Genomic DNA, 24,736 nt, shown 5'->3' with positions numbered 1-24,736 from the left:
AACATTACACAGAGAAGACCAAAATGATCACACCACTGTTCTTATCCTCAAGGATAATCTGAAGAACAAGACTTACAAAAAATATAGGAGGGGGTACCGAGATGACAGAATCTCTGGGTGGCACCATCCGTTGACTACTAGCCAAAAAGTTGGTGGTTCGAATCCACCCAAGAAGCTCCTAGAAGACAAGCTTGATGATCTGCTTCCAAAAGGTAATGACCTTGAAACTCCATGGTGCAGTTCTACTCTGCAACACATGGGGTCGCCATGAGTCAGAATCGACTTGATGGCAACTAACAACAACAATTGAGAAGAAAGGCTACAGCTGTAGTAAAATCAAAATAAATCATCCATCTCACTCATGAGTTCAGAAAATTACAATTCAAAAACCTGTATATCTGATATTTTCTTAAAGTAATGACCAAACCTGTAAATCAAATCCATTGCCATTGAGTCGATTCCAACTCACAGTGACCCTATAGGACAGAATAGAACTGCCCTATAGGGTTTCCAAGGAACGGCTGGTGGATTCGAACTGCCGACCTTTTGGTTAGCAGCCGAGCTCCGCCATCAGGGCTCCAAAGTGATGACACACAGTTCAAATAACTAAGGTGGCAGCTTCTTAGAATGAAAAGAACGGAACAATAGATCCAAATTCTCTCTGAAATTAGAGGCTTGGAGTGGGTCAACTACTCTTCCTGAATGAATCCTTGGTTTAGAGTGGTCACATCCAGGAGTGGAATCACTCTCTGACTGACCTCTATTCAGTGGAAGGATTTGGTCCAAACTCCTTGGCTTGCCATTTAAGACTTCTCCTACTGTTTGAAATTCGGTGGGAGAGAGGCTCTAATTTTCTTGTGTATCTGAGTAGTGAGAAAATCTTCCCCTAAAGCTCCCTGTTAGACTTTCGCAATGAAGCCTCAGCCTGAATTTCATTCCATGCCCATGTGTAAACGCATGTCTTCAGCCTCCTGCCTGCTACATGCCACCACTTCCCTAACCCTAGCCAAACTTATCATCCTCATCCAACACCTGGCCTTGCTCAAGCAGTTTCCTTTATTTAGAATACCCTTTCTCCCTCTTCTTCACCTGGCAAACTCCTATGTGATCTTCAAGATCCAGTTCACACATCACCTCCTTTAGAAGCTTTTCCAGCCCTACTGAGAAGAGTCGTCGTTGTCGCCTCCTGACTCCTCTAGTACCTTGCCTATACCTCTGTTAGGACACTTCCAACACTGTACTGTCAATTCTGAAAACATTTAACTCTCCTAATAAACATCTTCTCAAGGACACAAACTGTATCTTAGTCATCTGCATTTATCGCGAAACTAACCCAGCGCGTAACATGTAACAGGCACAAAAACAATATACATATAAAATAATAAAGGAAGTGCTCACCAAAAAAAGAAATAAGTGAAAGCTTTTACTTTCTATCAGGTATACTGCAACCTTATATACCTAATAAGATGCATCAGGAATCCAATAGATCATAAATCTTCTCCTAAAGTAAAGCTTCTAACAGACCTCTGTTACTCCATCCATTTGATTTTTATATCTTTACCCATCACAAGACTCAGCCCAACAACTGCTTTGTTCTCATATCTACCTAGGACGTTTGATTTGGACTCCAAACTTCCTCTGCAAATTCCGAAGGAAGCATACCTCACATGGGCTCCAATGGCACAGATGGCCTTCACCCAGATTAAAACTGGGGTTCAACCAGTCTGCAATTGGTGGCAAGCATGCATAAATATATCCACAAATAGCTCATCATGTCTGCACTAGATGGGAAAGGGTAACACTTCTGCAATCACAAGTAGGCTATAAAAATCATTCCTTTTCCTTGTCATTAGTTCTATGAACTTTTCCCAATAATGAGCCGAATCATTCCTTCATGTAGAAGAAGATTAAAAAAGCCAGTATTACACAAGCCAGAGGCAAACAGGAAAGAAAAGCACATTAAATGTCAAACTGCACTCAGTATATCTGAAAGGAAATCCTCCAGACAAGGTTATAGGCTCAGGGACATTGTGCTTGCAAACACTGGGTAAGAGAACACAACAAAGGAGAAATGAGCAGCCAATTCTTTAGACCACTGACCACCACGTCAGGTCCCTTTCAGGATCCAACCTGCCCCCTTGTGGCTGTGAGAATGTATATGATCCAAACCCCACCAGACCTCTAAAAAAAAAAACCCATTGCCACGGAGGCAATTCCTACTCACGATCACCCCATGTGTGTTACAGAGTAGAAATATGCTCCACGATGTTTTCTTGACTATAATCTTCACCGAAGCAGATCGCCAGGCCTCTCTGCCCTGGCACTGCTGGGTAGCTATGAACCTCTAACCTTTAGGTTAGTAGTTGAGTGCAAACCGTTTGCACCACCATGGACCTTCCACCCATTGCCACTGAGTCATCTGACTCATCGTCCTTAGTAGGCTTAAAAGTTCTCTAGCCAGCAGGCTGCCAACTAAGCCTCTCTTTTCAATTCTTGCATGTGGAAGACTCAAATGAGGAAAGAAAAATCTCCATGCTTTTGTTCAGGTTCTTCTCTGTATCTTTCTCCTGTTACTTAAATTCTCCTAAACACAGTTTAGGGATTATCTCCACTAAAAGCACTTGCCAACTACACCAACCTAGGGGGAGCCCCCTTCTTTGAAAATGGTGCTACAGCATCCACTCAGCATTGTCTCTGGAATGAAGAGATCTAGCGTCTGCAATGAAGTTGGGCTTTGGAATTACAATCCCACCAAAACTACACACAACAAAACAACAGGAAACAGGTAAATCCCTAAAAGGATACCGGAGTACCAACAGCATGGAGAAATGGATGCTGAGCCATCAAAAAAAGGGAACATCCAAAAAAGAGCAAATACAATTATTTTCAAAATAAAGGAAGTAACTTGCTTCCCTATTCCCTAGGAAATCTGGTTCAGAGAAGGGCATTATCCATCCAGAGATTTGGGACAACATGAAGTCACCATGTTTTATCTTGATTTCCAAAGTCACTGTTCATTTAAAAAAAAAAAAACCACACATCTGTACTACCAGTCATCTAGGCTCCTTCCCACTTTTCCAGTTAAAGGAAAGTGCTTTCCCTAGGGACAGCCCTAAGGAGGTGGAGCCCAACATTCTCCTTTGAAGCTGTGAATTCTCCTTCACTGTAGTTAACACATTCCAGGTGAGAATGAAGAGCTACCACACCTGTAGGCTATGATTTTACATCCTTAGATGACTTTCCTATGTGGCTGACTTTTTCTGTTCATTCTATATCGATTAACCCTTCACCTCCAAGATGAGGGTCCTTTATACTTCATTGTCCAACTGCCTGCAGATGCATGACAAACTGCCCCTCAAAGATGGCTGCTAGAGCTTCTGAAACAGAGTCCTTGCCCCAGTTTCTCACTGCTTCAATTGATTCATCACCAGGATGCCACAGGGCTCTAAAAACACATCTTCAAAGCCCTGTAGGAATCCTCTACTCTCTCAGAATCACTGGAGGTTATTTTGTGGAGTAACTCCTCAAGATGCTCGTGGCCTTCTATAATCTGGCTTCACACCTGTCTCCATCGGAGCACTCATCATACCCCTCCACGCTAGTCTGTCTCAGCTCAGTGTTGCCTCAGCCAGGGGTGCTGCACATCTTTCAAGACTCAGGTCAAAGGCCATCTCTGGCCCACCAGGAGCTTATACCACTCCCTGCATGTTTCCAAATAATGTCAGCATTACCTCCATTTAACACTCACTGTAACCGATTTGGCCTTTTCCAAAGTTTTTGGTTTAAGCCTGTTTTCCCCAATAACGGCAAATTTCCTTTGAGCAAGGATCCTGCATTGTTTGTATTTCCAGAGGGCCTAGTTCAACTACCATTTCTTATATATCCAATGCATGCTTCGAACATGGTACCACTCAAGCCTGGCGGATTTGAACTGCCGACCCTTTGGTTAGCAGGCGGAGCACTTAACTACTATGCCACCAGGGTTTTAACCATTTGTTAAATAATCAAATTAGTAAGCAAAAGCCCGCCCCCAGCCAGCATGGTGGCAGTAGGGCACAATCACAAGTGGTGATCTCATGCTGTCTTCAACTCCCTCCTATGAACACAGCATGCCCCAAGCCACCTACCTAAAACAGGGCAAAGCTACTACGGTTCTCAAACCCCATGGCCTCTGGAGCAGAGGTTATCAGATGCCTGCCCACAGCCATCTCCCCTCTCCTTCTTTGCTGTCAGAGTCCTAATTCTGTCTAAATGTCCAATCCCCCCTCCCCATGTGACTCAAAAAAGAGCACTAGCTCCAATGAACAGAGCCCCATTTCCTCTGCCAAGGACTGGCTTGGCCATAGGCACCTGGTACAACTGAGGCTAACCTAATGTCAGAGGAATTCTGCTGGGGGCTCCTGAGAAAGTTTTCCTTGCTGATAAACATATCTACATGTGACACAAGGATCTGTACAGCGATCTTGTAACTATGGGGAAAGCAGGCCTAAAGATACACTGACATGCTGAGAATGGCAGGGAGGAAAGATGAGAGGAACCTGGGTCCCTGATGATGTCAGTGAGCTGCTGAATTAATCAGCCCTATGGTTTTTTTTAATAACAATAACAAGAATAGTATGTTTTTATTATCTGCCAGGAACAGTGCTAAGCACTGTACAGACATTATCTCCTTTAATCCTCTCTGGTAATCCCAGGTACAAATATTATGATCCTCAACCAAGGCTCACAAACATTCAATAATGTTCCCAAGCTACCAAATACAGAGCTAGGGTTTGCACCAGGCTGCCTAACTAAGTTATGCTCTTCATTATATTGTATGGCCCCAAACCTCAGTTCTCTCCCTTCACACCCTCTAGACACACACTATCACCACAACACTTAAAACTGTGAAGTTCCAAAGCTAGAAGAGACTGTCTAATGATCTAGTCCCTTACTGTATAGATCTGAGGCCCACAGAGACTTAAAAAACATGTCAAAGGGAACAAAGCAAATGAGAAAAAGAGCCAGGGCTAGAAAAACCCAAGTTTCTGGTTCCTAGAAGGATACCGTTTCCACAAGAGTTGAAGTTGACTGCATCCAATGGGTGGCCTGACCCACCAGGGCTTCCCAGTTGCTGCAGACCCTTTGGTTAGCAGAACAATAAAAAGCTGCTCCAGGAAGAGCTGCACTCACCAGCTGGGCTGACTTCTGCTTCTCCCGGTCATTGTTGCTCCCCTCACGCTGAAGGGACACATTCAGGTGCTTGGCGGCTGCCTCTCTTTCCCTCTTGGCCAGCTGAAAGATCTCATCCTGGATTATGGCCTGCTCCTGTTCATACCTGTGCCAGAAGAGAAATGGGGAGAAGCAGATGCAGATAGCATGACTGGCAGAACATAGCCAGGAAAAGGTTTACCTGCTCACTTCAGCTGGCAGAAGAGGGGCAGTATCTGGGAGTTCTGTGTCTGGTCAGGGAAGAATAGGGTGCTGTGAAACTTGAACCAGATGCCACCATGGAGAAAGGCCAGACCTCTTTCAGCTGCATACCACCCCCAACCTCACTGTTTCACCCCTCTGAAATTAGGCATCAGTGACAGTCCTGAGGCAAAAAAATTTACTCAGCCAGAATAACTCAGAATTAGCAACAGAAGGAGTTGTGGCCACCAGGTGAGGAGTCAGGCAGGCAGGAAGCCATATGTCAAATGAGAGACTCTCAGGATTCAATCCTAAGCTAGCCGCTCCTTCAACCTGGACAGGCAGGTGCGAAAAACCCTGCCCTCCCCTTGAGAGCATGAAGGTTTTACGTAGTGGCAGCCCTTTGTTTTGAACATTTAACTCTTCATTCTAAATATGTTCCTATGCTTTGACCTTTTCTGAACCTCCTGCCTAATAAAATGATGCTACACAGAGAAAAAAGTTATTAGCGCTAAGATGCTCTTGGCAGTATTAATTATCATAGTGAAAAAAAATGGAGGCAACCTTAACTTCCAGCAATCATGGATAGGTTAAAAAAAATACAATGCAATCATACAGGGGTATTTTATGCGGAAAATATTTTATGTAGTCATTATAAAATAGATCCTTTAATTTGTCTACAGGTTGAGTCCAAATACTGAGAAGTAATAAAGAATAGCAATAAAAATGTTGATAAGGCAGGTGTAAAAAATGGAAAATACTTACAATACTAAATTAAAACAGTAAGATATAAAATTACATGTGCAGTGTGATGACAAGTATGTTTTTAAGAAAATAACCCTAAGTCAGGGGAAAGGATAGATTTCAAAGAAATACTTCCAATTATTAAGAGTGGCTGTCATAAGATGTTGAGTCTATGGGTGATTTTTTATATTATATATTTTCTAAATCTTTCATTAGTATATAATTAAGATTTTTTAAATGTTTAAAAGCACAAAAGAAAAAAATGGCCAGGTTAGTTATTCTTGCACAGGCCTGTCAGGTTAAGGGAGGGTAAACGCTCAGAATGTGGGTCTTAAGCCATGGCTATGGGATAGGCCTGGCATAGCCAGCCTACTGGAGGGACCAAGACCAAATCACACTGGCCCTAGGACCCCTCAGCTAACTCACCTGATCACTTGACAATATATTGTTGCTGTTGTTAGGTACCCTCAGGTTGGCTCGCACTCACAGCAACTCCATGTACAACAGAACGAAACACTGCAGGTCCTGCACCATCCTCACAATGGTTGCTATGTTTGAGCCCACTGTGTCAATCCATCTCATCAAGGGTCTTCCTCTTTTTTGATGACCCTCTACTTACCAAGCATGATGTCCTTCTCCAGGGACTGGTCCCTCCTGTTAAAATGTTCAAAGTATGTGAGACAAAGTCTCGTCATCCTCCCTTCTAGGGAGCATTCTGGCTGTGCTTCTTTGAAGACAGTTTTGTTACTTCTACTGATTTTTTTTTACTGGCAGTAGATGGTATATTCAAAATTCTTCACCAGCACCATAATTCAAATGCATCAATTCTTCTTTGCTCTTGCTTATTCAATGGCCAGCTTTCGTATGCGTATGAGGTGATTAAAAATAGCATGGCTTGGGTCAGGCAGGCACACCTTAGTCCTTAAAGTAACATCTTTGTTTTTAACACTTTAATTAGATCTTATGTAGCAGATTTGCCCAATGCAATAGTCGTTAGATTTCTTGACGGCTGCTTCCGTGGGCGTTCATTGTAGATCCAAGTAAAATGAAATCCTTGAAAACTTCAATCTTCTCTCCGTTTACCATGATGTTGCTTGTCTGGTCAGGGACCAATTGTGAGAATTATTGTTTTCTTTATATTGAGGTGTAATCCCTACTGGAAGCTATAGCCTTTGATCTTCATCAGTAGGTGCTTCAAGCCTTCTTCACTTTCAGCAAGTAAGGTTGTGCCATCCGCATATCACAGGTCAATACATCTTCCTCCAATCCTGATGCTGCATTCTTCTGCATATAGTTCAGCTTCTCGGATTATTTGCTCAGCATGCAGACTGAATAAGTATGGTGAAGGGGTACAACCTGACGCATACCTTTTCTGACTTTAAACCATGTAGCATCCCTTGTTCCATTCCAACAGCTGCCTCTTGGTCTACGTACAGGTTCTGCATGAGTGCAATTAAGTGTTCTCGAATTCCTGTTTTTCAAAATGTTACCCATAATCTGTTATGATCCACACGGTCAAATGCCTTTGCATAGTCAATTGAACACAGGTAAATATCTTTCTGGTATTCTCTCCTTTTAGCCAAGATCCGTCTGACATCAGCAATGATGTCCCCCATTACGTGTCCTCTTCTGAATCCAGCTTGAATTTCTGGCAGTTCTCTGTCAATGTGCTGTTACAACCATTTTTAATGATTTTCAGCATAATTTTACTTGCATGTGCTATTAATTATATTGTTCAATAATTTCCATACTCTGTTGGATCACCTTTCTTTGGAATAGGCACAGATATGGATCTCTTCCAGTCAGTTGGCCAGGTAGCTATCTTCCAAATATCTTGGCATAGATGAGTGAGTGTTTCCAATGTTGCATCCATCTGTTGAAACATCTCAGTTGGTATTCCATCAATTTCTGGAGCCTTGTTTTTCGCCAATGCCTTCAGTGCAGCTTGGACTTCTTTCAGTACCATTCATTGGCTCTTGATCATATGCTACCTCCTGAAATGGCTGAACGTCAACCAATTCTTTTTGGTATGGTGACTCTATGTATTCCTTCCATTTTCTTTTGATGCTTCCTGTGTTGTTCAATTTTTTGCCCATAGAATCCTTCAATACTGCAACTCAAGGTTTGAATTTTTTCTTCAGTTCTTTCAGCTTGAGAAATGCTGAGTGTGTTCTTCCTTTTTGGTTTTTTAACTCTAGGTCATTGCACAAGTCATTTTAATACTTTATTTTGTCTTCTCGAGCCACTCTTTGAAATTTATTCAGCTCTTTTCTTCATCAATTCTTCCTTTCGCTTTAGCTACTCTACATTCAAGAGCAAGTTCAGAGTCTCTTCTAACATTCGTTTTGGTCTTTTCTCTCTTTTTAATGACCTTTTGCTTTTTTTCATGTATGATGTACTTGATGTCATCCCACAGCTCGCCTGGTCTTCAGTCATTACTGTTCAATGCGCCAAATCTATACTTGAGATGATCTCTAAATTCAGACTGTATATACCCAAGGTCATATTTTGGCTCTCATGGGCTTGTTTTAATTTTCTTCAGCTTCAACTTAAACTCACGTATGAGCAATCGATGGTCTGTTTCGCAGTTGGCCCCTGGCCTTGTTCTGACTGATGATATGGAGCTTTTCCATCGTCTCTTTCCACAGACGTAGTCAATTTGACTCCTGCGTATTTCATCTGGCAAGGTCCACGTGTATAGTCGCCGTTCATGTTGTTGAAAAATACATTTGCAATGAAGAAGTCACTGGTCTTGCAAAATTCAATCACGTGATCTCTGGCATCATTTCTATCACCAAGGCCATATTTTCCAACTATTGATCCTTCTTCATTTCCAGCTTTCACATACCAATCGCCAGCAATTATCAATGTATCTGGACTGCATGTTTGAGCGATTTCAGACTGCAGAAGGTGGTAAAAATCTTCATCCTTGGCATTAATGGTTGGTACGTTAATTTAAATAATAATCATATTAACTGATCTTCCTTGTAGGCGTATGGATATTATCCTATCACTGACAGCATTGTACTTCAGGACAGATCCTGAAATGTTCTTTTTGACAATGAATGCAATGCCACTCCTCTTTAATATGTCATTCCTAGCATAGTAGATTGTATGATTATCTGATTCAAAATGGCTAATACCAGTCCATTTTGGCTCATTTATGCCTAGCATATCAATTTTCAAGCATTCTAGTTCATTTTTGACAACTTCCAATTTTCCTTGATTCACACTTCATACGTTCCACATTCCAATTATTAATGGATGTTTGCAGCTGTTTCTTCTCATTTTGAGTCGTGCCACATCAGCAAACGAAGATCCTGAAAGCTTGACTCCATCCACCTCATTAAGGTAGACTCTTCTTTGAGGAGGCAGCTCTTTCCCAGTTGTATTTTGAGTGCCTTCCAACTTGAGAGGCTCATCTTCTGGCACTATATCAGACGATATTCCACTGCTACCCGTAAGGTTTTCATTGGCCAATTTTTTCAGAAGTAGATCATCAGGTCCTTCTTCCCATCCTTTCTTAGTCTGGAAGCTGTGCTGAAATCTGTCCACTCTGTGTGACCCTGCTGGTATTTGAAGTACTGGTGGCATAGCTTCCAGCATCACAGCAACATGCAAGTAACCACAGTACTACACATTGACAGACGAGTGGTGGATTTGGCCATATAGAGGCAAATTTTCTTCAGGATGTTGAAGAAATCAGTCAACAATGACAGCTACAGTTAACATACAGTAAGAACTTTTTAGGTGCTTGGCACTGTGTTTATGTGCTTTATGTGCATCAACATATTTAACCATGTCAATACCACCCCAGTGAAAGAGGGACTCAAATTATCACCTCCTTACAGGCTTAGAGAGATGAAGTAATTGCCCAGGGTCACAGAATTAGCACATCACCAAATGAGGACACAAGCCTGCATCAATGACAGCGTCTGTGCCCTCCACCACTCCTCTACAAGGCCTCAAGGAAGAGGGACAGGTTCTATCGCAGACATGTGGCCAGCTCTCTGGGACTGCTTCCCCTGCTGATGGGAAGTTTACAGCAGCCTCGAGCCAGTTAATCTAGCCAACTACAGTTAAAATCGTGAGGGCTCACTCTTCATATCTCTAAAGGTATGCGTGCACACAGAGAGAGAGAGAGAGAGAGAAGGTCCAGTCACTCAACTGTTTGATCCCAGTTCTTTTTTTTTATTAATTTTTAAGAATATTATCATCCAACACCCCCATTCCCTTTAGGTGTTTCTTCGTCTTTAAACTGGGAACAGTGTCACCTATACCAGAGGGCTGTCATGAGACTCAAATAAGGTAACATATGTAAGGACACACTCTTAAGACCTCCACACAAGGGGAGGGTACCCGATGAGGGAAGAGGAGCTAAGACAGAGCACAGGGCCTAGGATGAATGGGAAGAATTTGGTCTCACCTTCTGAGTAGATCTTCCTTTGCCCCTGAGGGCTTTGCCCCACTATTCTTTGACCTTTGTGGTTTGGATTCTGCAAAGGGAAGAGGAGAAAATGCCTGTCAGCAGCATCCCAGGATCAGCGACAGCTTAGCAACAGTCATCCAGGGAAAGGGGCTCAACATGGAACGAACGCCCTCTTTATTCAACCAGTCTGAAGAGTCTGATGCACCTGTCATAAAGACCCCCTCCCTCACAGGGTATCTCTGCCACCGGGACTGTTTACTGTGTGTGGCTGGCAGCAGGCAGCACCATTCCAAATCCATCCTTACTCACTCTACAGCTATTTGGAATCTATGTCATCTAAGCATAGGCCAGGAATGACTGAGGGAAGCCACGCTATGCTTCACAGGAGTGTGGTTTTGGCATGGGGGTGGGGGAGGGCTCCCTAAATCTTATTGCCTTTAGTACCCCATTCTATAGATATCCAATCCTAAATGCTGCCAGCACCCCATTATAAACCTAATTCTACTTAAACGTTTATCACCTCTAGTGTTATTGAGCTCTTTAAGTTGTTACAGTAGGTCTACCTTCCGAATGTCATAAATTAAAGAATTTCTGGGCAAATCCAATTCACTCTCTCTAGGTTTTATTACTACCCTACCCCTCACCCAGCTTTCATTCTTCAAAACTATCTTTTAGCCAAAGCTCACTCAACACCTTTACAGGGCCTTCTCTGAAGTTTCTACACCGTCACCATAAGTTTCTAAAAAGAAGCAACTAGAACTGCACAAAGCACCACAAAAGAAGCAGGCTTTGTGGAAGAATATACAAGGATTTGGTATCCACTCCCAAGACCCTGTAAGGAATGGTGAACTCAGAGGCCCAAGCACTCAACCCTTCCAGAAGGTACTTGCAGAACTAATCATCTTATGATGTGAACTTTCAAATCACCTCTTCCAGAAGGAATGGGAATGGTGGTTCCCTGGCCTGTGAGGAAAGAACACTTAACATTGTCCTTAGTAACACTGCCAGGTTCTCAACTGTGAATACAAAAATATTATACTGCAAGGTTTTTATTTCAACATTAATGTTTCCCATCCCTATTTACTTGCTTGTTAACAGCTTTACTGAGGTATCACTTATCCTACTTATTTTCATTTTTTATATAATTTTCCTTCCTTATAACTACAGAAATAATATTTACCCATTGTAGAAAATGTGGCAGTCATCCACACTGCCTGCAGTCAACAAGTCTCGTCCACTTCCCTGCTCCCTTGTGACATACCTTGTTTAACCTGTATTTCTTTACGTATTAGTTGAGTATCTTTTCATAGGTTTATGACCATTTGTACACATTTTCTATTGAGTTGTCTTTCTTAAAGATCTTTAAGAACTCTTTATGTATTAAGGCTACTAATGTTTTATGATGTAATATTTTCCTTAGCTTACCAGTCCGTCCCTATTTATTATTTCGAAATTGTCTCTAATTTCTTATAGTCACATTTTCCACTTTTTTTCTTAACTTTTCTTCGTTTGATGTTGTGCTTAGAAAGTTTACTTTTTATTGTACTTTCATGGCTTCATGTTTTACATTTAAATCTTTTCATTTCTCTGACATTTATTTTAGGGCATGGTGTGAAAGAAGAATTTAATTTTAACTTCTTTTTCTAACCTTATCCCTGTCACTAAATTAACACAAAAACTGATCTTTTAAAGAAAAATCTCAAAATTAGTCAACTTCAAGACAGTCCACTTGTGCTGACTATTCCACACTCTACACTTACACCATCATTAAAACAGCAAAATATTTTGTTATAACTAAAGCCAAATGACAAACTCCTATTCTTGGTTTTTAAACCGCTAAAACTTGCCAAAACTGAAACAAATTCTTTTTTTATCTTCCAAAGCTGAAACTGATGTGTGTATAATATACTTCAGCAATTTTAGCTTTTTTCATCACTTTCTCCCTCTAAGCAGTTAATCCAGTTTATTGAAGTATACTAGGTCAAGTTTAACCCCTCTTCAACCACTCTCATCTGCAGGCTAGACGTATTTGGGGAGTTAGCCCTTTTTGGTAAAGAATGATGGCATCTAATGTGGGTTTCAAGAATCTCACCTCTGCCCCTTCACTGGTAAATATTCAAAAAGACTCAGGGTCCAAAAACGAGTATTTGTTTACTCAGATGTGTGTGGGAAGCCGAGGTAGGCAATACAAGGGGTTAGAACCCTGGTACCCTATTGCCTTGAGGTTGAAGCCAGAGATCTCTGGCCACCTTGCCAAGGTTTCCATGATCCGGCCCCTGAAACCTCATCTACACCCCCAACCCCTTCCCCCGTACTTTGTATTCCAGAGATAGGAAACTGCTTGTAGGGCCCTATGATGGTTAAGGTTTGTGTGTCAGCTTGGCTGGGCCATGATTCTTAGTGCTTTGGCAGTCGTTTGATGTTGTGATCACCTCTGTGATGGGATCTGCTATGAGGAGCCAATCAGTTGAAAGGGAGTTTCCTTGGGCATGTGACCTGCATCGAATATAAACAGACACTCTGGCAAGGTTCTTGGGCTTTTTGCTTGCGCTGGATCCTGCAGCTGGCTCCTGTTCGTCTGACCTCTGGTTTTCGGGACTTGAGCTAGCAGCTTACCTGTGGTCTTGCCTACCAATCTTGGGATTCATCAGTCTTCGCAGCCTGTGAGCAAGAGCTCTGCTCTCTCACCTGTTGACCTTGGGTTCGCCAGCCCCTGCGGCTATGTGAATCAGGAGAAGCCTCTATCCTGCCTGACCCACAGACTTGGGATGATCCAGGCTCTACAACCGCATGAGCCTTTTCCTTGATATAAATCTCTCTATATATATATTATACTCATACTCTTTACTAGTTTTGCTTCTCTAGAGAACCCAGCCTAAGACAGGCCCCAAACAGGCCAGTCTGCACCATGCCCCTATGCCTCTGCTCAAGCTGTTCACCATGCCTAAAATGCCATCTCTCACTTCTCTATTCTTCAACAGCCGGCTCAAATGTCACCTCCACAGAAGGCTCTCCCTAAAATAATCAGTCACTCCCTCCTCTGTGCCACCATGGACCCCAGGCATGCTTCCTGTGTTGCATTATCACAGGACACAATAATCAACTGGGTTATACACCTGGCCCCTTTACTAGAGCTATGCATCCCATAAGCCAGGGATCCCTGTCTGACCTATCAGCATATCCTAGCACAAGTCACAGGACCAGATTCCTGGTTAGCATTCAGCAAATGCTGAATGAACAGGGTATATAGTTCTTGCCTTCTAGACTTTTATAACCTTGTAGAGAAGATCAGTATAAAAGAAAACCCTAGTGCAAGGCTATGCATGAGATGAATACTATTGGATGGAGCTTATCATCAGTAGTGGCACAGCTCCTCTAACCAACCAATTTTTAAAAATCAGGTTACAGATGACAGAGAAGGCCCAGATTCTCATACAGAAGTATTTATTGAGTAGGACAAGCAGTTGGTTGGAGAACTTTTTATTTTGCAATATCTTAATATTTTTGTACCTTACATCTTTGTTTGTTCCTTTGTGTTTACTAAAAGTAGTTATTTGAAAAAAAACTGCAAACGTCTTCATCTGTAATGAGCACAATAGGGTAGGAGGCAAACTAGTTTTCAGTCTGGCTTGGGTGCCAGCTCCAGAGTGGGCTAGGGAAGAGAAGCTCCCAGGAGATACAGGGTGAGGGATCCCCTCCAAGGAAGCCAAGGGCAAACTACCCCAGGAGCCAAGCCAGGACCACTTAATGTTCAGGTTAGAGAGGTAGAGGTTGGTGCCAAAGTCATTGACTTAATTCCTGCTTACTTGGCCAATTCATGTAAATCCCACTAACGCCTTGAACTACACCAAAGTGAACAGTAATGGTTATGCTTCTTTTAAGGCTGCTTAAAAGCAACTTCTTACCTGAGCTGTCAAACCAAGCCCTTCTGCCTCATTTTCTGCATATGGAGAAACTGAACAGAGTGAGGGAAAACAGTCTGGCCAAAATCACAAAAGCTTTGACTAAAGCATGCTGCTTTCATTGCTCCTGACAGCATCTGTCAAGTGCAGAAAGCCATGCTTCCCCAGAAAGCGGTTATCAGAAAGGAGCTGCTCACATCACTCAGAAATAAACTGGAGCTACATTCACAGTAAAATATATTCTGACAAGGATGTTGTTTCCCATTCCTTTCACCCTCTCTTCCCCCACAAAACAACCCCTCTCCATAGAATCGTTGCAATCCACCATACCTTTCTCAGGGGCTTTAGCTTTGCCTTCTAGAGAATCAAATGCAGAAGATGGAGGTGGAGTACTAGGTGGAGGGGTTGGCTGCTCCACTTTTGAAGGCTGACTGGAATCCTTCATACGGTTAACCACATGATCAGACAGCTGTGGGAAGAAGTTAGAGATGGGAAAAGGGGCAGATCAGAACCTCTGGGAATTAAGGCTCCCCTTTGGGTTGGGTTACTCATGCCTCAGGTTTACTGCATAAGCTGCTTCCTCAAGACCAACTCCAATAATACAATTCTCAAAAACCTCTTATGGTGGCCCGGTGCCTACCAGATAAATGCCAATCTCCTATGTGTGGAATTCCAGGCTTACCACATGTCCCCTGCTTAGCTTTTCAACTCCATCCCCTCCTACTTCCCTACACACACCCTGGACCCAGTAGAAAATGAGTTCTCACTTTTCTCACCTCCTCTAAATTCCCATACGTGGTCCCCTCTACCAAGAACCACCACCAGCGCCCTCCACTCCACTCCCAGGCATCTCAACCTGCCCCAATCTTACCCTTCCTTTAAGGGCTTCTCAGTGCACCTTTCTCTGTAAAATCTGCACTGAGAGAAACCAAGTATCATTTCTCCACTTCTTTTAAACTCTCATTATCACATCTGTGCCTCTAGGGGAAGTGCTATACCTCCTACGTGCTTTACCCTAATGGCTTGTAAAAACCTTGAAAGCTGGAGCTGCATCTCATTACTCCGTACACCCTTCAGTGCCACACATACAGTAGATAATCAAAATATTGCTTGACTCATTTAACCTTAGTTCCCCCTAATGAAGGCTGGATAACCAAAACTTTTATTCATTTTAGAGAAAGTGAAATAGGCATGAGGGTGTCATAAAACAGTTTACTGAGATGAAATAGCAAAAAAAAAAAAAAAAAAAGCAAGCTAGGGATAAATTCAGCATAAAAGCCCTTTAGAGTTCACTTCAGGAAATACTTATTAAGTGTCTAATATATGCAAGGCATCATAAAGCATGGTTTAAGGGAAGCGATTAAAAATTACTTTAAGACAAAAAACACGATCGGCAATTCCATTTCTATATACTAGCCAAGAAAAATACTTTCACACATATACAGAAACATGCAAGGATGTTCACCATGGCATTGCTGGAAACAGAAAAAAAAAAAACAGTAGAAACATCCAACATTAGAGTGCTGGTGAAAGAAATCATGGTATATCCAGCCTATGAAACATTATGCATCCATTAAGAAGAATGAGGTGAGATATGTATACACTGAAAGAATGAATGTATGGGATATACAGCTGATTTTAAAAAGTCATAGAATGCTTACTTCAATTCTGTAAAAAGATATTATAAATTATAAAGATGCTAACAAATATAAATATAGCTGAATGAGAATATACGCATGTATACATTCACAAATCTGAACATGCATTTTAATTTGCACATATATGGACATACCCTTGTTGATATATATGTATCTGTTCAGAGGTGAAAGTCTGCATGGTTACATACCAAGATGTTTGCAACAGGCATCCCCTGAAAGTGGGGGCAGAGAAGATAGGGCAAAGACTTTTGCTTTTTTTTTTTTTTTTTAAAGTATTTGTGTTTTTCATGAAGGTTTACAAAGCAGTTTATGTTCCCATTCAACAATTTCTACGTGAGTTGTTCAGTGACACTGGTAACATTCTTCACAATTTGTGAACATTCTCATTATTTCTGTTCTGTTGGTCCTGTTTACATTAACATAGTTTCCCTTACAGTCCCATCTTTGTTTTAACGTAATTGTTGACTGTTTGGTCTCATATAGGTGATTTTTTAAAGCAGCACAGTACTTACAGGTGATATTCATTTCATGAGCTGATTTGTTATTTAGACACAAGGTAACCTCTGGGGTTAGTTTCTGTTCAAGGTTTAAAGAGTATCTCAGGGCAATAGTCTCGGGGTGTCCTCCAGTCTAAACCAGTCCAGTATGTCTGAATTTTTTGTTTTGTTTTGTTTTCGTTTTTAGGAATGTGAGGTTCTATTCCACATTTTTCTCCTATTCTACCAGGATCCATCTACTGTGGCCCTAATTAGAAGGGTCAATAGCAGTAGCTGGGCACCGTCTGGTTCTTCTGGTCTCTGGATAGATGAGGCCAGGGTTGGTGTACACTATTTTTCCTATAGACTAGTTTCTTCTTTGAGTCTTTGGTTTTCTTCTTTCTCTTTTGCTCCAGACAAGCACAGACCAATAGTTGTATCTTAGATGGCCGCTTACTAATTTTTAAGATCCCAGACACTACTTATCAAACTAAAGTGTATGAATTACATTACGTCAACTGACCAAGATGTCCCATGAGACTATAGTTCTAACCCTCGAAATGCAGAAATCCAATTCCACAAGGCATTTGGTTATGTCTAAGAAATATCTGTAACTGTTCCCCCATATGCTTTATTATATATATGAATATATGTGCACGTACATAGATGCATATACATATACATATGTGTCAACTATATACACACTTATACACATATAAGCCTACATACATACATATATTTTTTAATTATATGTATATATATGCCATGGCAATTATCAACAGGTCCTTTTTTCTTGTGTACTTTTTAGTGACATCATTTACCTTTGTCAAGCTGTGTATGCATCACCCACATTTGGTGTTACATTTCCCATCATCAAAAATAACAAGTGTCTACAGACTTAACGGTCTGACTGAGACTAGAAGGACCCCAGAGGTCATGGTCCCCAGATCTTCTGTTAGCCCAAGGCAGGAACCATTCCCAAAGCCAACTCTTCAGGTAGGGATTAGGCTGGACTATGGGATAGAAAATGACACTGGTGAAGAGTGAGCTTTCTTGAATCAAGCAGACACATGAGACTATGTGGGCAGCTCCTGTCTGGAGCTTCAGGTAGGGATTAGACTGGACTATGGGATAGAAAATGATACTGATGAAGAGTGAGCTTCTTGGATCAAGCAGACACATGAGACTATGTGGGCAGCTCCTGTCTGGAGAAGAGATGAGAGCAGAGGGGGTCAGAAGCTGGCCGAATGGATATGAAAATAAGAGAGTGGAGGGAAGGAGCGTGCTGTCTCATTAGAGGGAGAGCAACTAAGGGAGTATATAGCAAAGGGTATATAAGTCTTTGTATGAGAGGCTGACTTGGTTTGTAAACTTTCACTTAAAGCACAATAAAAATTTAAATAAATAATAAAAGTTTAAGATGCACTTATCCATCTTACCTAGTACTTCTAGGATTATATCTCACAGATACATTCTCACATGGAGGAAACAATGCATGCACAGGATATTCACTGAACCATTGTTCATAGTAGTCAAAGACTGGAAGCAGCTTGAATATCCATCAGTAGAAAACCCAAAACCAAACCTGTTGCCATCGAGTTGATTCTGACACACGGTGGCCCTGTAGGACGGAGCAGAACTGCCCTATGGAGTTTCCAAGGAGCACTTGGTGGATTCGAACTGCTGACCTTTTGGTTGGCGGCCATAGCTCTTAGCTACTGCGCCACCAGGGTTCCATCCATCAATAGCAAACTGGCTAAATAAATTATGGCATCCATTTCAGTGGAATACTACGCAGCACTAAAAAATGAGAAAGCTTGCTATAGACTCACGGAGAACAACCTCTAAGGTATAGTAAGTTAAACAAGCAAGTTGCCAAAGCACGTAAAAGTGGGAAAAAAGGACTAGATATGTAAAATGATTGTGTGTGCATAAAAGATCTCTGGAAGGACACAGACTGAACTGGTAGAAGTGGTTGCCTCAGGACAAAGAAATTTAGTAGCTCAGGAACTGAGAAGAGACTTACTTTTCACCGTGAACCTTTTTTAAACTTTTGATTAACAGTGAACATGTTCTTTTAAGAACTATCTATATGGGATCAAATAGACAGCAGCAACTCAAGAGGTTAGATAGGAAGATTAGGGGGCAGTGAGTTTATGTTAATGCGGGAGGAACAGTTTGAAAAAGGGGAGTGAGAATTGCTGTACAACTTGAAGAATGTAATCAATGTCAATGAATTGTACATGTAGGAATTCTTGGTGTATGGTCTATGGGTATATGTTAACAAATAAAAAGTAAAATAACAAGTGTCTATTACAAAAAAAAAAAAAAAAAAATTTTTTTTTTTTTTTTATTACCCAGAGAGTGAATCCCCCTCTTCCTCCATCCCTGGTAACCACTAATGAACATAGTTTCTGTGTATTCACTTGTTCATATCAGTTCATAAAAGTGAGAACATACAATGTTTGCTTTTTTGTGTGACTGGCTTATTTCACTCAACATAATGTCCTCCAGGTTCATCCATGTTCCAAGGTGTTTTGGGAACTCATTTTTCTTTATTGCTGAGTAGTACTCCTCTGTATGTATGTACCACATTTTACTTATCCATTCATCCACTGATGGGCACTTACGTTGCTGCCAATTTTTTGCTACTGTAAATAGTGCTGGGATGAACACAGGTGTGCATACGTCTGTTCATGTCACTTCTATCAGATCCCTAGGATATATACCTAGAAGTGGAATTGCTGGGTCATATGGCTACCTCTAGTTTTCTGAGAAACTGCCAGACTGTTTTCCACAATAGTTGTACTATTTTGTATTCCTACCAACAATGGATGAGAGTTCCAATTTCTCCACATCCCCTCCAACACTTCTTTTTTTTTTTTTTTTAAATCTTGGACATCCATCCTAGTGGGAATAAAATGGTACCTCATTGTGGTTTTAATTTACATTTCTCTGATGGCTAATGACACTGAGAACCTTTTCCTGTGTCTGTTGGCCATCTGAATAACCTCTTCAGTGAACTGTCTGTTCATGTCCTTTGCCCAGTTTTTGATAGGGCTGTCTTTTTGTTCTTAAGTTCCAGAAATTTTCTCTATATTGCAGATACGAGACCCTTATCAGATGTAGCATTCCCAAAGATTTTTTTCCAGTATATAGGTTGTCTCTTTACTCCTAAGTCTTTCTTTATATATATTTTATTATGTTTTAGTGAAATTTTTACATAGCAAATTAGGTTCGCATTTAACAAGTGTTATACAAATTGTGGAAACCCTGGTGGTGTAGTGGTTAAGTGCTACAGCTGCTAACCAAAGGGTCGGCAGTTTGAATCTGCCAGGTGCTCCTTGGAAACTCTATGGGGCAGTTCTACTCTGTCCTATAGGGTCACTGTGAGTCAGAATCGACTTGAGGACACTGGGTTTGGTTTGGTTTTTTGATACAAATTGTTCCACAACATTGGTTACAATGTCCATAATGTACCAGCATTCTCATTATTTCCATTCCCTTTGTTCTGTTTCCACTGATCTAGCTTCTTTTCCCCTCCTTGCCTTCTCATCTTTGCTTTTAGGTAAATGTTGACCATTGGATCTCACATAGTTGTTTTTTAAGGGAGTACATTGCTCATGGGTGATATTGTTCATTTTATAAGCCAATGTATTATTTGGCTGAAAGGTGACCTCCAGGAGCAGCTTCAGTGCCAAATTCAAAGGATATCTTAGGGCGATAGTCCTAGGGCTTTCTCTAGTTTCTACTGGTCCACAGGAATCTGAATTTTGTTCTACATTTTTCTCCCATTCTATCTGGGACCTTGTATTGTGCCCTGGTCAGAATAGTCCATAGTGGTAGCCAGGCACCACCTAGTTCTTCTGGTCTCAGGTTAGATGAGGCTGTGGTTCATGTTGGCTATTAGTCCTGGAGACTTTGAGTCTTTGGTTTCCTTCATTCTCTTTTGCTCCAGTCTGGTGAGACCAAGAGTTGTATCTTAGATGGCCGCTCACAAGCTTTTAAGTGCCCAGATGCTACTCATTAAACTAGGGTGTAGAATATTATCTATATGAACTCTGTTATGCCAATTGACTAAGTTGTCCCACGAGACTATGGTCCTAAGTCTTTTAACCCAGTAATCCAATTCCACAAGTTGTTATGTCTAGGAAGTCTCCGTAACTGTGCCTACTATGTGCTTTATTATATATATGGATTCATATGCAGCACACACAAACATGTATACGTATATGCCTAAGATACACCTATACATGCACATGTGCATACATACATGTGCATTCCTAAACACATATATGCATGCATATCTATGTAACCACACAATATTTTTTGGTTATTACTGTTGCTGCAAAATTATATGTTATAGCATTTACCAAAATTGTCCCCTTTTCTTGTGTCTTCATTTATCTTGGTCAAGTTGTGAAGTCTTCACCCATATTTGGTATTGCCTTTCCCACCACCAAAAATAACAAGTGTCTACTATCTTTTTTTTTTTTTTTTACTATCTAGAAAGTGATTCCCCTTCTCTCCCCCTCCCATATCTGGTAACCATCAAAGTACACTGCGGTGTGTGTCCGTTCTTGACTTTTTATAATAGTGGGACCATACAAGATTTGTCTTTTTGTGATTGACTTATTTCACTCAGCATAAACAGTAAAGTCTTTTGATGAACATAAGTATTTAACTTCTACGAGGTCCCAGTTATCTATTTTGTTTTCTGTTGCTCATGTATTCATTGCTGTGTTTGATAATCTATCACTGAAAAAAATTAGGTCCCAAATCTTGGTACCTATATTTTCTTAAAAGAATTTTATGGTTTAAGATTTAGCCTTTAGGTCCTTGAATTAGTTTTTTGTGTATGGTATGAGGTCTGTATCTTGCTTCATTTTTCTCAAGTGGAAATCCACTTTTGCCAGCACAATTTGTCAAAGAGACTATTCCTTCCCCCACTGAATGGATTTCACACCCTTGTCAAAATTCTACTGACCATAGATGTTTGGATTTATTTCCGGGTTTTCAATTCTATTTCATTGGTATACGTGTCAATTTAAACCAGTACTAGGCTGTTTTCATTACTGCAGCTGTGTAACATGTTTTAAAGTCAGGAAGTACGAGTTCTCCTACTTTGTTCCTCTTCTTCGAAATTGCTTTGGCTATTCGGAGTCTCTTATCTTCCCATATCAAAGTCAGGATTAGTTTTTCCATTTCTGTAAAGAATGCTGTTGGAATTTCAATCAGGATTGTTGTATCTGTAGATCACCTTTAGTAGTACTGACATCTTTACTATATTAAGTCTTCCAATCCATGCGCATGGAACATTTTTCCATCTTCTTTGTTCTCTTTTGGCAGTGTTTTATAATTTTCATTGTATAAGTCTTTCACATCCCTGGGTAAACTTATTCCTAGATATTTTATTCTCTTTGATGCTATTGTAAATGAAGTTGTTTTCTTAAACTCCTTTTCAGATTTCCTGTTGCTGATGTATAGAAACGCAGCTGATGTGCGTGTTGACCTTGTATACTGCAACTTTGCTAAATTACTCTCTTAGTTCCAGAAGTTTTTAGTAAAGACTTTCACTTTTGACATTCTGTCTTAATTTTTTATCATGAACATTTCTTTAGTAACTGAAGATAATAATAATAGAGCTTCTATAGTATTTAAGATACAAAGAAATCAAACAGCAAATTAATGACACAGGACAATGGAACAGAACTGAGACTCCTGAAAGAAAACCAGATATCTATAACCGATTTTTTTAATAATATTTTATTGTGTTTTCTGTGAAAGTTTACATAGCAAATTAGGTTCCCATTTGACATTTTCTATACAAATTGTTCAGTGACATTAGTTACATTTTTCACAATGTGTCATTATGCTCTTTAACTGTGTTCTGGTTGCTCCATTTCCAGTACTCTAGTTTCCCTGCCCCATATCTTCTCATCTTTGCTTTAGAGTAACTGTTAACCATTTGGTCTCATACAGATAGTTTTTTAATGGAGCACTATACTCACAGGTAATAACATTTATTTTGTGTGCCAATCTGCTATTTTGCTAAAAGGTGATCTCAGGGGATAGTTTCAGTTCAAGGTTTAAAGAGTATCTCAGGGCAATAGTCTCAGGGAGTGCTCTAGACTCAACAGGTCCAGTAAGTGTGAACTGTTTAAGAGCCTGAACTCTGTTCCACAATCAACTGGTTTTTGACAAGGCTGTCAGGACCATTCAGTGGGGAAAGAATAGTCTTTTCAATAAATGGTGTTCGGACAATTGGATCTCCACATGGAAAAGAATGAAGTTGGACGCCTACCCCAGACCATATATATAATTTAACTAAAAATGGGTCAAAGACCCAAATGTAAGAGCTAAAACTATAAAGCTCTTACAGAAAACACAGTAGTATGTCTTTGTGACCTTACATTGGCAATGGATTCTTTTAGATATGACACCAAAAGCACAAGCAACTAAAAACAAAAATAGATAAATTGAACCTCATGAAAACTTTAAAGTTTTGTGCCTCACAGAGCACCATCATGAAAGTTAAAAGTGAAAATAGTTCGATGGTTTCTATCCTAGGCTAGCTTCTCTAGAGAAGCAAAACCAGTGAAGGGTATAAATACACAGAAAGAGTCATAGCACCGAAATGGCTCACACAGTTGTACAGGCTAGAAAGTCCCAAGTCCGTGGGTTAGGGTGGAGGCTTCTCCAGACTCACGTAGTTGTAAGGGCTAGTGAATCCAAGGTCAGACAGCAGGCCTCTGGCTCACAGGCTATAAAGGCTGATGAATCCCAAGACTGGCAGGTAAACTGCTAGCTCAAGTCCCAAGAATCGGAGGTCAGATAAACAAGAGCCGGCAGCAGGATCCAGAGCAAGCAAAAGCCAGCAAGCTTTGCCAGAAAGTCCATCCACATTGGATGTAAGCCACGCACCCAAGGAAACTCCCTTTCAACTGATTGGCTGCTTACAACAGATCTCATTGGCAGGTGATTACATTATATCAGATCTCATTATGCTGGTGATTACAACATTACATAGCTGCCAAACCACGTCATAACTGCCAAACCACTGAGAATCATGGCCCAGCCAAGTTGACACATAACCCAAACCATCACAGTTTCTCAAAAAGTTAAACACAGAATTACCATATGACCCAGCAATTCCACTCCTTGGCATATGCCCAAAAGCCTTGAAGCAGGTACTAAAACGGAGATTTGTACACCAATGCTCACTGCACCACTATGACAATAGCCAAAAGGTAGCAACAACCCAAGTCTCCCTCAACAGATTAATGAATAAACAAAATGTGGTACATATATACAATGGATTATTATTCGACTATAAAAAGGGATGAAGTTCTGACACATGCTACAACATAACATGAGCCTTGAAAATACTATATTGAGTGAAACAAGCCAGACACAAAAGGACAAATATTGTATGGTTCCATTTATATGAAATATCCAGAATAAGCAAATTCATAGAGATAGAAAGTTGATTAAAGGTTACCAGGGGTTCGGGGGAGAGAAGAAGGGAGAGCTATTGTTCAATGGGTACAGAATTTCTGTTTGGGGTGATTAAAAATTTCGGAAATAGTGATCGTTGCACAACACTGTGAATATAATTCATGCCACTGAAATTATACACTTAAAAATGGTTCAAATGGCAAATTTTATGCTGTACATATTTTACCGTAATTAAAATTTTTTAAAGAAGAAACATCCCACAGAATGGAAGGATATATTTGCAAATCAAATATTTCATAAGGGACTTGCATTAAGAATATATATAAAACATCTTTACAAATCAATAATAAAAATTAAAAAACCCAATTAAAAAGTAGCAAAGAATCTGAACAGACAGGTTTCCAAAAAGGATATACAAATGGCCAATAAGCACATAAAAAGATGTTCAATATCATTAACCACTATATACCCAGTGCCAAATGCAAATAAAAACCACAGTAAGATACCACTTCACAGCCACCAGGATGGCTCTAATCAAAAAGTCAGATAACGGCAAGTGTTGCTGAAGATGTGGAGAAATTGGAACATTGCTCAAACATTACTGGTGAGAATGCAAAATGGTACAGCCACTTTAGAAAACAATCTGGCAGTTCCTCAATCAATTAAACACAAAGTTAC

General features: G+C 40.6%; 1 protein-coding gene across 5 annotated transcripts in view; it reads right to left on the bottom strand.

Moving 5' to 3' along the window:
• Window positions 1-24,736, bottom strand: part of CHCHD6 (coiled-coil-helix-coiled-coil-helix domain containing 6) — a 327,253-nt gene that overhangs the window by 279,511 nt on the left and 23,006 nt on the right. For all 5 annotated transcript variants that reach the window (XM_064274780.1, XM_064274782.1, XM_064274781.1 and 2 more), the window contains exons 2-4: window positions 14,797-14,935; window positions 10,562-10,631; window positions 5,173-5,317 (exon numbers count right to left, since the gene is read on the bottom strand). In XM_064274780.1, coding sequence (XP_064130850.1) covers window positions 5,173-5,317; window positions 10,562-10,631; window positions 14,797-14,935 — 354 coding nt within the window. The remainder of the gene's footprint in view (window positions 1-5,172; window positions 5,318-10,561; window positions 10,632-14,796; window positions 14,936-24,736) is intronic.

The sequence above is a fragment of the Loxodonta africana genome, chromosome 22 (genome assembly GCF_030014295.1).
Source record: "Loxodonta africana isolate mLoxAfr1 chromosome 22, mLoxAfr1.hap2, whole genome shotgun sequence".
NCBI lineage: Eukaryota > Metazoa > Chordata > Mammalia > Proboscidea > Elephantidae > Loxodonta > Loxodonta africana.
The sequence above is the reverse complement of the archived record's forward strand: the minus strand, read 5'-3'. Positions and strand labels throughout refer to the sequence as shown.